Genomic DNA, 12,371 nt, shown 5'->3' on the forward strand with positions numbered 1-12,371 from the left:
CAAAGTTAAAGGGATAGAGCTGTATGTAAAAAACGTGCCATGATCTCATCGCACATGATGTCCCGGCACCGGCCACGCCAAGCGAGCAGGGGTTCGCCAGGAACGCAAGCCGAGGCCTTTTGTCGAAATGTTGTAGCTCAGAGTGCTAGGCACACGTAGACTGTTTGCAGCCAACGCCCATTTTCTTTTAAACCCGTCGGTTCTTTTCTCCTTTCTCACTCAAGAGAAACTACTACAACAAGACCATAATGCCGTCCAAAACTACCGCAGGGCAAGCCGCTGCGCCAAACGATCAAAGGCCTGCGAAGCAATCGGGAGCGAAGAACGCCTATCTCCTGACTTACAATGCCGTATCTGCTGTACTGTGGGCAGGCGTTCTTTACCAGACCGCTACCATCGGAGTCAATGAAGTATTGAATGCACACAAGGCGGTTGCGTTCTTCGGCAATGGTGACTGGCCCACTGCGATACAAAGAGGGCTATCGAGTGCAAAAGTATACGACAACCTCGAATACTACACAAGGGCTGTCCAGAGTCTGGCAGGACTGGAGGTGCTTCACAGTCTGGTTGGTATGTTGATAAACAGAGGAATTGGATCGGAGTACCAATGGCTAACGTGTAGATTAGGCATCGTCAGGGCACCCCTCTTGACTACGCTGATGCAGGTTGCCTCACGCTTTCTACTCGTCCACCTCATTGCCTCGCCCTACGCTTTCCCTTTCTCAACGCGCCATTCGCCGGCCTATACCACCATGCTACTCGCCTGGTCCGTCACAGAAGTCATCCGTTACTCATACTTTGTCTTCACTCTATCGGGGGCCGGAGTACCGAAGCTCTGGACATGGCTGAGATACAACACTTTCCTCGTACTCTACCCGCTCGGCATCTCCTCCGAATGTTGGTTGGTGTACCAAGCCATCCCGCTCGCAAGCCAGAGGAATGAATTGTTTGGGTACGCGCTTTGGGCTATCCTGGCTATCTATGTTCCCGGCTCGTACATCTTGTTCTCTCATATGTTGGCGCAGAGGAGGAAGATTGCTAGGCAGAGCAGGAAAGCCTGAGAGACCTATTTAGCAAGGGCTTGAGAAAGCTGAATATTTTCGTCGATGCATGAAGTTCACTAGAGATTTCGAGAGAGAATGCTGGAAACCATGTGTATATGGATATCTTACATATCACCAAATAATACGAATACCATAGCTTTATTCCTTTCCGCCTTCCTTGGGTCCTGTCTGCGCATTTCTCTCCCCAACATCCAGCGCAACAAGGAAACGACTAACGCAGTTGTACGCTGCGATTGTGGCTGTTATCTCAACAACCTCGCGCTCACTGAATGATTTTTTAAGTTCCGCAAATACAGCGTCAGGAACTTGGACATCCAGCGTCATGGCGTCTGTGTACGCTAGTAGTATGGAGAGAGAAGGACCTAGGATATCTACCAAGGGTGAGCGAGGTGGAGATTTCAGGACTGCTTCCACTTGTTGTGGGGTGACGTCTGGGGCAATTAGTCTTATGAACAGTGTGTATGGTAATTTGAGGAAAAGCAAGTACCTGATGCAGACGAGAGAATAGGAGAATGCGATTCCCACTCATACCATGCTCGGTTGAGAACTGCGACGCGACAGATTGCCGTTTCACGGATCGAAGTGAGGAGACTGGTCTTTGTACGGATGGAGCCTAGGAATGAGTTCCTGACACACAATTAACACTTGCGGGCAAGTAAGAATAACTGAACAGATAGCATATTACTTACCATCCATCAGCCACTGGCGGAGAGTGCAACAACGTCCGATCCAACGCTATCAACCCTTTCTCACCCCGCCTCTCACGCACCCGCTGCTCCACCGCCTTATCCGCTTCCGACGTGAAGTTTGGGGGGTCGGGCACATATGGGAGACGCATATTGGTAGATCTGTAACAATTGAGGAAAATGGTAAGTTACCTGCTTCACTTCTTTTCAGATCTTAAGAGTAGAGACACTCGTGACTCAGACACCCCATACGAACCGTCGCATCGACCTCGGGTCGGGTTAGTACGTATCGCACTCGGAACCGTTCCGAAGTGGAGATTCGTACCGTCAGCAGCGGACGAATCAAACCCATCTTTCGCTTAAAGTAGAATTATTTATCGATAAAGAAGGACCTTTCTGTATCTTGCCATCTGCCTTTCGCCTACCCTCCCATCTCTTGGACTGGTAATTTACGGGGGCTTTTTTTTGGACTATTGTTACTATTATTATTTTGGGAACAAATGGCCCCAAATTCAAAATTAAACGCAAAGCGCAAGGCGCAAAGGGAAGCCACCAAGGCTCCTAAACCGCGATCCGAACGGCGTTCGGGGGAAGAAGGAGGGAAAAGCGAGACGAAGACGTTGATCCCGATTGAACTCCAGCAGCTTTTGTTGAATATATTCCGGAATTCGTTTGCGGAGCGGCTGAGTGTCGATTTTGGGCCGCTCTTGCAGGAAGTCAAGGGACATCTGTTTAATCGGGATTTTGCGGCGGCGTTTGGTAAAGAGGAGTATCTCGAGATGTATGCTGCGAGGTGGAGTCCGAGTCGCGCATTGGGGTATTTGGATTTGTTTTGGGATTTGAAAGGAGACCTAGGGTTTGATGTTGAGGAAGATGGGCCTGGTACCGACGGATCTGACAGTGTTAAGAGTCGGAAAGTTGTGTGCTTGGGTGGTGGAGCGGGAGCGGAAATTGTTGCTCTAGGGGGATTGCAGAAATTACTTTCAAGCAGGGTGGTGGAAGAAAAAGAGGGGGAAGACGAGAAGGTGGTGAACGCGGGAAAAATGGAGGTTACGGCTATTGATATTGCGGATTGGAACGTAGTAGTGGAGAACCTGGCAAAACACCTTACGACCGCACCGACACTTTCAAAGTACGCATCAGCTGCTGCAAAGGCAGCAAATACGCCCTTCCTGGATCCAGCGCAAATATTGGTCACATTTCACCAACAGGACGTTCTCAAGGCATCCACATTGGATATGACGTCGCAGTTAGCAGACGCAAACCTAGTCACTCTGCTCTTTACTCTCAACGAACTATACTCCACATCCCTCCCTCTAACACAGAAATTCCTCCTCCATCTCACTTCAATAATGAAGCCCGGATCCCTACTTCTAGTTATCGACAGCCCCGGAAGCTACTCTACCGTTACGCTCAACGGAACAGAGAAGAAGTACCCCATGCAATGGCTTCTCGACCACACGCTCCTGGACCAAGCCAGTAGCAATAAGAACGAGAGAGGTAAAGAAGAAATAGCAAGTTGGGAGAAGGTAAAAGAAGACGATAGCCGATGGTTCAGGTTGGATGATAGGCTGCGTTATCCGATTGAGCTTGAGAATATGCGGATGCAGATGCATCTGTATCGACGACTATAGTCAAGTATCGAAGCTTATTGGTATTCCATGCGTTGTAACGCACTCTACTAATACTGTAAAATCCCCAATCCTAAATCTGGGCAGTTATTTCGACACTTAACCAGCGTCAAGAACTAAGTGGAAAGCCGATAAACAAAGGAAAAGGGCAGTTCCCTGGAGGACCAGCCCCCACAAAACAGTAAAAAACGCGACATCATCTCAAAATAAATTAACGCGAAATCGCCCTCGCAGGCATAAATAAGTCTTCTTTTAGGCGCTTCACACCCCTTCAAACTCGAAAAAACCCCAATCTCAAGAGAGAAAAAAAACCCCTCCCCGCCGCGAACTTCCCTCTACTTCTCCCCACCATGCACCTCAGTACAACTCCACGCCCTCTCCCTCTCCCTCCCACCTCCATACACCTCCTCAGGCCTCCGCACCCTCTCGTCCGCCCGCTCCATCCTCACACTCGACCGCGACAACTCCTTGGTAACCAGAATGCTTTTCAGACTGTGGTCTTCCTGCACGCTCCGCAGGCTAATGCTGCTGCTACTGGGGCTCTTGGGGGTTTCGCGGAGTCGCGACTTTTCGTAGCGGCGCAGGCAGACGGCGATGAGGGGGACGGTTAGGATAAGGATGACGATGGCTATGACGATGCCGATGATGGCGCCAGGACTGAAGCCGTCGCTACGGGACGAGGTGTTTGGGGATAGGGCTGGTGGGGCGTCGGGGATGTTGGAGGTATTTGGTGCGGGTGCCATGATGTATATGTATGCGTGTATGTGTTTCGGTTGGTTGTTGGTTGTTGATAGATTGATCAGTGTTGATTGCTTGATAGCAGTAGGGTACGCAGTGTGGCGGTAATGATCAACAAGCCGTTGGTATCCGTGTAATTCATGTAATTGAGTGACGTGACGTGATTTGATGTGATTTGATATAAAGTTTTCCTCGGTAAAGACTGCGTTTACTTTTCGTCTTTCCCAGTTGCCAGCGAGAGAGCGAGAATGCGAGAGTGGGAAAACGGCCTGGGTTTCAGAAAAGACAGTTGCGCACCAACGTGCAATCAGGAACACAGCGATAACAACGACGCGAGATAATCCCAAGCTGCAAAGCAAGCAGACTAGAGAAAAAAAAAGGTTTAAAAGAAAGGAAGAAAGAAATCAGAGTTACCACCAGGAAACTCAAATAGTGGGATCACGAGGGGGGGAACGCCGCCCATCTTTCCTTTAAAGAACCAAACAAGCCCCCATGAACCGCATTCCAGAACTTCCCTCCTTCACACACCGCGACGACTCCCGTTGAGTGGTGGCCTGGCAAAGGAAAAAAGGATTTAACCCACACCCCAGCATAACTAACCTTCAGCTCCCATCCATACACAGCGTCCCACGCCGCTAGCGCCCCCAAACGCACATGCGTTGCGGCACGAGGAGTGGTCGCTCGCCAAAGTTAGTGGCGTTTACAGGTGGCGAATCAGCGGGGTCCATGTACACTTTGACGCAAGGCGACCTTTTGCGCAAGGAGCTTAAATATGCGCGCAAATGGCGGGCCAGCGAAGCAAGAATGGGTACCTGTGGATGGCCACGCGCCAGGTGGTCAGCAAATGGGGGCTGACTCGGTCTTGGCCGAGGTGAAGGATAAGGAAAAGGACCATTTTTGGAAGGAAGGGCGTGGGAGTGTGCGATAGGACAGCGCAGAGGTGCATGGGAGGAAGTAAGGTTGGACGGGCTATGGTTACAATGGGGGAGGTTTGTTAGCCAAGGAGCCCGGTTTTATTGATTGTAGCTGGAGGTTCTGGGCGGGGGACTTTGTTACCCCTCATTTTTTTTGCGTGGGAGCGACGGTTAGGTGTTTTTGGAATTCCGAGGTTATATCATATTTATTTTTAAAATAGTGTTTAAAGCTGTTTCTACTATTTTCACTACTATGACGCATTGTTGGCTGAATGGATTTAAACTTTGTGTTGGGCATGGTTGGTCCTGGATGTTTCAGCGGTACTAAAGACATCCGAGATGGATGTAGTTCGGGCCTGGTTTGGTCGGCGGTTTTGTTCGTTGGTGTAGTAGTTCCTGGGCTGAGGTGAATGATTGGATGAGAGCATAAACCGAGTTGCATCGGTAGTTATCGTGTATGTAGAACGTAGCTGAGAGTAGGGAAAATCGCAAACCCCTTTGACGTTCGAGGGATTGATTTGCTCCAATTCATAATGTCCAGCAAACTTTCTACGTACATGCCATGGACGGGAATGAGAAAATCGCGCTTCACTGCTTTTTCGATAGTTTCTATCTCAAGTGTAGTCGAATAACCGATACGTAGTCTTTCCGCTCTCCTCACACTGGTCTCACGAGCATTCCAATTGTATAGGCATATAGAAACGTATGGTCCAACCTTTACTAAATGCCTTGCCTATGAAACCTTCAAGAGTGATTGGAATAATTTTGACGTGCGGGAACGACCGTACTTGCCAAGACTCGGGTTCGGGAGGTTTATTTCAAGGATCTGGATAAGATCGAGATGAATTGTGGATACGATGGCACGAGCGTGTGGAGCAGTGACCTTAGAAAACGTTATTCGACAGGCACAAGGCGTATCCAAAACGATTTCAACAATCCACGTGAGGGAACTGTCAAGGTCGTTCGCATCTATTACTGGTTCTTGGTCTTCATGTACTTGGGCCAATCAACAGTCAAAGAATCACCCAAGAGCAGCAGAGAATCTATGCCTAGCGACTAGTGGCGTTTCGACAATACACATCACCCGCATCGCTAAAACTGAATCTTACAGCACTAGACAGACATTACATATTCTCATTAGGAATATTCCTACGACAGATTTCATACCCATTAGTAAGCGTAAAACACATTAACCCCATCCCTTCGTAGCCGCTTATTCGTGACTTGAAGCCAGATCCTCAATCCCCAAGCAGACGCAATGCATGCCGCTGAAAACGCCGCATTACTACTCATCGCAATGATGTACTTGGGACCATCGCTCTCAGGGTACAAATAAGGCGTGTAGATGAAACTTGCCATCGAGACAACATTGACAATCGACAGCGAAACGGCTTTCTTTTCGGTAGTCTGGCCAAGTGTGCCGGACACCCAGCCTAGAATGACAGAATTGACGGAGTAGACACCTGTTTGAAGATGTTAGCAAAAGGTAACTGCTATAGTGGCTGTGTGTGTGTTGGGGGTACGAACCAGATGCAAAGAGAAAGCACGACACGTAGCGTGCGGCAACGTTGAGAGTAGAAGCGCTGATTGCGAAACCAACGACGGCGAGCCCCATCATGGCGGTGATGTGCCATGTTCTATCGTTGTATTTTCCAGATGAAATGCCAATGCAGATACCGACAACACCCGCAACAAGGGATGGTGGAGCTGTCAAAACCAGGGTGATCGTCCTGCTGAAGCCTAGAGATTTGACGACCGTAGGGAAGAACTAGTCACCATCAGTTAGCGACGATCTTAAGAAAAAAAACCAATTCGCATAGACATACCTGGTTGAACGAAGTGGCGCTAAGATGCATGTTCTGCATGAAAACGAGCAGATAAAGTCGAGGATCGCGAAGTGCTTGCATGAAACCCGCTCTTGATCCCTTGCTCGGCTCAAGACCAACAGTATCCCTCTGAATACGGTCGTGGGCCAACTGGCGTTGTTCAGGTGTAAGCCATTTGGTCGTCAACGGCTCATCAGGTAGCAAGAAGATGCAAATGATAGATACGCCCACGGTAACGACTCCCTCAATGATGAACAGCCACTGCCATCTGTCACAAAACCATTAGCATTTCCCTTGGCCTCTTCCTGTATAGAGGGTAGTCCACTCACCCATGCATGCCATGCTTATCACTCAACGTCGCAAACACGGCCGCAGCAATCAGCCCCGCAAACGACACGGCAAAAATATTCCCCGCATAAAGAATAGCCACTCTCGTCGCAATCTCTTTACGCGTATAGAACATACTGAGGATGTACAGCGCTCCGGGGTAAAACGGTGCCTCAACGAATCCGAGGAAAAAGCGCACAAGCACAAGGCCAGTGTAGTTCTTGACCAGCGAGGTGAGGGCAGCCACGCAGCCCCAGACGGTGCAGCAAATAGCCATGTAGAGCGAGGGCCGCACTTTGCGTGACGACATGAGCATGTTGCTGGGGATCTGGGCGAAGAGGTAGCCGACGTAGAGGATGGAGATGCATGTGTTGTATTGGGTGCCACGGAGACCCAGGTCTTTCTCTAGACCATCGAGACGTGCGTTTGCGATGGCGTTTTGGTCAAGTTTGTTTCTTTAGAGTTGTTAGTTTTTTTTAATTATCGATGGGGAAGGTAAGATAGAGGCAAAGGGGTTCCGTACAGAAAGTACATGGCGAAAAGCGCTGGCATCACACGCATGTCGAGCTTGCGCACCAGCGCAATCTCTGCTGGGTCGCTTTTCGCGACTGCGCCGGTATAATCTGCGCCTTCAGGTGTGCCTTTCTGCGCAAGCTCTTTTTCAGATGGTTCAACATCGTCAATGTGGAGAGGTACGTCCTTCTCGGCGTCGTGATTGTAGTTGGGGCCAGCCATGATTAATTGTTGTTGTTGAAAGAAAAAAAGGTCGGTCACCAACCCATGGACTGAAACAAAAGTGAAAAGGATGCAGAACTGAAACTTTTTCTCCTCTATATATTCAGGCTGGACAAATGTTGTACAGAAAGTCCTAAGTCTAGTTCGATCCCGCACCTACCCCGGACTTTCCCCAGATCCAACGCTCTTGGTCAAAAGCGGAGTAAACATTGAGAGGCGGGGAGACAGCCGGCATTTCATGAGCCAGTCAAACTCGTTTTGAAGCGAGTTTCGTTGACTCGTAGCTACTACTTGATCTTGTGACGAAAAGAACTTGGCAAGTTAGTCGAAGAGGCGGACAAAGACAAGTCCGGTGGCACAAGCACGTGATGCGGCTTGCACTGGTGGCAAGCCTTGGCGACCCACCAAGTTTCGATCCCCGCATTGTGGCATCAGGCTAACTTCTCCAGGCGCGTACTAACATACCTCCCCGTGGGGTTAGTACGCACTTTCTCAAGTCCGCCTCTTGTTCTGCGTGAGATGTACGCTTGCTCACAGGGTCCAAACCTTGTAGCATGGTTAGAAATCCAATTAGGGTCAACATTCTGCTTTGCTATGCAACATGCTTCAGAGTGCATATAATGCAAGCTTGGATCCCGGAGTTTTCATAATCATCAAACTCACAACTCTACACTCTTACAAGCAAATCACTTCTCTCTAAATCTTAACACCACTTCCACATATCATCACAATGGGTTCAATGCCAGAGGTCAAGAAAGCTCCTCAGATTGACCTTGCGGGTCTCGTTCCAGCCCCAGTTACGCCATTCAACAGGGATGGCTCGGTCGACTATGCTGCTATCCAACGCCTAGGTTCGTGGCTCGGCAGTATTCCTGGCGTCAAGGGACTAGTAGTCCTTGGACATGCCGGCGAGGGTACTTTCCTTACTCAGGAAGAGCAAGTAGAAGTCATCAAGGCCTTTGTCAAGTCCGTCGATGACAAGATCCCCATCATTGCGGGAATCACAACCGAAGGCACAGAGGTAGCAGCCCTCGAGGCTCAACGCGCAAAGGCCGCAGGAGCCAAGGCTGGTCTCCTGTACCCCAGCCACGGCTGGCTGCGTTTCGGATACCAGCCCGGTGCTCCACAAGACCGATACAAGACGGTGTATGAGAAGTCCGGACTTCCTCTCATCTTGTTCCAATATCCCGACAACACAAAGGCAACCTACAACCTAGACACTCTTCTTGAGATTGCCGCACAACCCGGTGTTATCGCCATGAAGAACGGTGTCCGCAACATGCGACGATGGGACGTCGAGATTCCCATCATCAAGAAGCAAAATCCCGATTTGACTATCCTCACATGCCACGATGAATACCTACTACACACATGCTTCGATGTTGACGGTATGCTTGTTGGATACGGCAACATTGCACCAGAGCCACTTCTGGAGATGATTGAAGCTGGAAAGGCGAGAGACTACCCTCGCGCAAGAGCTATTCACGACAGATTGCTTCCCGTGACTAGGAATGTCTACCACCGCGGCTCGCACATGGAGGGCACAGTAGCACTGAAGCACGGACTGGTAGCGAGAGGCATCTTGGAACATGCAACGGTTAGGAGTGGGCTTCTGCCACTTCAGGATGGTGCGGAGCAGGAAATCCATGCTGCCTTCAAGTCGGCCTCGCTGGGCAAGGTATCAGCACCCAAAAGCGGTTAGATAGAAGTGTTGGGGCAGATGTACATTTTATAGTTTAACAGTTATTTCGAAAGATCTTTTTTTTCACCGAAAACTGCCATTGTGATATGTCATATTTCCTGAATGACCGAAATCTCTGTCCCACCAATAATTCATGTCTTCTCCATTGAACAGATGCATGATTTGTTCGTTTGGCAATGGGTTATCTGAGTCCTGATGTGCTATCCCAAGGAAGTTACCGGGGTCGGCAAGGTAGTCATATGCCGGGTTGTTGGCAGCTAGAGCATTGCCAACATCATTATTCGGAAAGTTCAATGACCCTAGGTTGCTCATCATCATTGTTGAATTCGATTCCGCGTGAGAGTAATTTGCGTTTCTTGGAGCCGGCTGAGAATTTGTCGTCATACCCATCGCCGGATGGCTTTGCGTTGAATGCGTCGGTACGTCCTGTCGTTCTGAGAATACTTCATTCCCTTGATGGGCTGTTTGACGACTACCAAGTAATGAGGAAGTTTCGCCAACTAGTCGGCTGTCATTTACCGGGGCAGCTCCAGGCACAACAGTAGAGCTCCGAGTTGACGGCTTGCTTAGTCGTGCTGTGATATTTTGAATTGCAACTATACAAGCATCTGGCCATTTTGTGCCCCTCAATGCCAGGTGCTTGAGAATTTGTATGCTTCGATCAGAAAGTCGTATTGCAATGTCTCGAGTGACCTGACCTTCCGAGGCAGCAGAAAGAATTACAAACGTGCTCATCCATACAGCCCATGTGAAAGAAGGCCAAAGCAACGGGGTTCGTTCGTAGCCGTGTTGGCCAGGGGAGCCATCGAATGCACCGAATCCCCGGAGAGCCTTGTGCAGAGTGTTGATGATGGAGCGCGAAGCGGATATGCATCTTTGTAATGCTACGTTATAAGCTGCATCCTTTTTAGAGACTGCTAATACGGAGCGGTGTAGTGCTAGAATAGACTCGAAGCGAAGAACGATCAGAGTAACCTGGTGGGCTTTTGATATGTTCTGCACTTGCTCGTCATTGGAGAGATACTCGTCGACCATATTCCACCATCTGGTGTGCTCTGCTTCCCTTTCTAGAGCCTCTTCTGTCTCGTTTGTACTACCATGTAAAAAGGTTTGGTGTCGTGTTTGCATGATAGATCCGCGAATGTCAGCATGCTGAGCTAAGAATTCCAACAGATCTAGCCGATCGTCTCGTTCATTACCTGAGAAATAGTGAGCATAGGTGGTATTATGGGCTACGCCTCCATGTACATACCATCTCTGTGCTCGCGATCATGGTGCCGTTCGGTATGTGGATAGCATACGTTGGCCTCGTCGGACCGTATACCAAGTGGAGTCCCCAGTCGGATACAAATATGTCGATCTATACACAGTACAGACCAAAAGAGTCGTTTTCTCAGCTCAGCTTCCTTATCAGGTACTGATCGTTGCACGGGACAACGATGCAAACCTAATTGGAACGCCATCCGGACTGCCAGTCCTTCGAGACGAGACGCAGCATTGTATCTATGCATTGTGATTAAGAAAAGCTGAATGCTGACTAACGCTTGCAGTGATAGGACCGAAGTTTCTTCGGTCAAAATTAGCTGTGTACTCCGGATAGCATCGTTGATTGAATGAAATACAAGATTGGTCGGTACGGCCTTCCTCGCGGCATCAATTTGCCGCCGATCACATATCGACATCGACATGACTGAGCGAAGTATGATGTGCTGCAGCTCATTTGCTGTTGACAGCGTTGCAACACGTGGACCTCGTTGTACAATTTGGCGAAAGTAGTCCAGTAGTGAAGGAGCGTGCAAGAAGGGAAATGCGGGATGCCAATGGTCGAAATACGCTTGGCTCCATTCGAGAAAATCTTCAAAGACGATGGGCGGTACAATAGTTTCCGGTGTGGGAGCAATTACTTCGCCTTGTTGCCAAAGCCACCTGGATGCACTCTTGGACGCGCCCGCGGGTAGCTGATCTTCGCCCGGCGCAGCATCACTCTCTGGTGTGTCAACAGGCCGACCTGATGAGTGAACTCCGGTGGCGTTTTCAATGATAGACGGCGGTCCAGCGTTGTTCGCTGGGCTCGTCCTGAACGTGCTGCGATTGTCGTCTTGTGGACTTGTTCCTTCTGCCCCAAACTCTCTCAACTGCTGGCCCATAGTCTGGAGAAATGCCCTGCGTTTCTTGGCACCACTTGCATCGGATGCTGCGGCAGTGTCTACAGCTTCACTGTGAGTCGCTCGCCGCTTGCTGGGAATCACGTGGACCTCCGCCATGACGCGTGAAACAGGGCTATCACGCTCATGGGGCTCGCTAGAGAAGAGGACCCAGTCTGACGTAGGAAAAGCTTTGTCGTGATGGAACTTGCTGAAGTTGATACAAGCGTGATGATGGTGAGCGCGAACAAGAATGAACTATGCAAAGCCGGGGTGGAAGCTGTGACGCTACACACGGAAGGGGCAGCCAAGGTTCAGGGCTGAGGCTGGATCAGGTTAAGTGCGTAGCTGTAGGAGCGGGGCCTGTCACGACCTTTGGAGTGCACATTCACGGTGCATAGCTAACGATCGTTTGCTGAGTATCTTGCGCAATGCATTGCTATCTAAAAACTCGTAGAAACAGAAGGATATGCTTGGGAGAAAAGAAAGTACTCTCCTTCTCAAAAGTATTTTCGCCATCTCGCGTCGGCCGCAGAATGTGACTGCAACGTTGGCTGGCACGGAGGTGTAGGCGCCTCTGGTACATCGGCATATCCTTCGCCGG

General features: G+C 49.7%; 7 protein-coding genes across 7 annotated transcripts; 3 read left to right on the plus strand and 4 right to left on the minus strand.

Moving 5' to 3' along the window:
• Nucleotides 1-248: 248 nt before the first annotated feature.
• On the plus strand, nt 249-1,061 carry COCMIDRAFT_97448 (uncharacterized protein; the record flags this gene model as incomplete). The annotated part of the gene is made up of 2 exons (XM_007690549.1): nt 249-570; nt 628-1,061. 2 exons carry the CDS (start codon nt 249-251, stop codon nt 1,059-1,061), a joined length of 756 nt encoding a protein of 251 aa, XP_007688739.1.
• Nucleotides 1,062-1,202: 141 nt separating this feature from the next.
• On the minus strand, nt 1,203-1,902 carry COCMIDRAFT_97481 (uncharacterized protein; the record flags this gene model as incomplete). The annotated part of the gene is made up of 3 exons (XM_007690550.1): nt 1,203-1,495; nt 1,552-1,691; nt 1,754-1,902. 3 exons carry the CDS (start codon nt 1,900-1,902, stop codon nt 1,203-1,205), a joined length of 582 nt encoding a protein of 193 aa, XP_007688740.1.
• A 348-nt stretch (nt 1,903-2,250) lies between these two features.
• Nucleotides 2,251-3,384, plus strand: COCMIDRAFT_97381 (uncharacterized protein; the record flags this gene model as incomplete). Its single annotated transcript, XM_007690551.1, has 1 exon — nt 2,251-3,384. The coding sequence occupies one exon, from the start codon at nt 2,251-2,253 to the stop codon at nt 3,382-3,384; it is 1,134 nt and encodes a 377-aa protein (XP_007688741.1).
• Nucleotides 3,385-3,716: 332 nt separating this feature from the next.
• Nucleotides 3,717-4,124, minus strand: COCMIDRAFT_37445 (uncharacterized protein; the record flags this gene model as incomplete). Its single annotated transcript, XM_007690539.1, has 1 exon — nt 3,717-4,124. One exon carries the CDS (start codon nt 4,122-4,124, stop codon nt 3,717-3,719), a length of 408 nt encoding a protein of 135 aa, XP_007688729.1.
• A 2,079-nt stretch (nt 4,125-6,203) lies between these two features.
• Nucleotides 6,204-7,921, minus strand: COCMIDRAFT_37446 (uncharacterized protein; the record flags this gene model as incomplete). The annotated part of the gene is made up of 5 exons (XM_007690540.1): nt 6,204-6,496; nt 6,561-6,801; nt 6,860-7,127; nt 7,189-7,641; nt 7,710-7,921. 5 exons carry the CDS (start codon nt 7,919-7,921, stop codon nt 6,204-6,206), a joined length of 1,467 nt encoding a protein of 488 aa, XP_007688730.1.
• Nucleotides 7,922-8,651: 730 nt separating this feature from the next.
• On the plus strand, nt 8,652-9,623 carry COCMIDRAFT_26975 (uncharacterized protein; the record flags this gene model as incomplete). Its single annotated transcript, XM_007690528.1, has 1 exon — nt 8,652-9,623. One exon carries the CDS (start codon nt 8,652-8,654, stop codon nt 9,621-9,623), a length of 972 nt encoding a protein of 323 aa, XP_007688718.1.
• Nucleotides 9,624-9,686: 63 nt separating this feature from the next.
• COCMIDRAFT_97431 (uncharacterized protein) lies at nt 9,687-11,887 on the minus strand (the record flags this gene model as incomplete). The annotated part of the gene is made up of 4 exons (XM_007690552.1): nt 9,687-9,880; nt 10,100-10,822; nt 10,876-11,020; nt 11,183-11,887. The coding sequence occupies 4 exons, from the start codon at nt 11,885-11,887 to the stop codon at nt 9,687-9,689; spliced, it is 1,767 nt and encodes a 588-aa protein (XP_007688742.1).
• Nucleotides 11,888-12,371: the final 484 nt, after the last annotated feature.

Source organism: Bipolaris oryzae (assembly GCF_000523455.1).
Source record: "Bipolaris oryzae ATCC 44560 unplaced genomic scaffold scaffold_80, whole genome shotgun sequence".
Taxonomy (NCBI): Eukaryota; Fungi; Ascomycota; class Dothideomycetes; order Pleosporales; family Pleosporaceae; genus Bipolaris; species Bipolaris oryzae.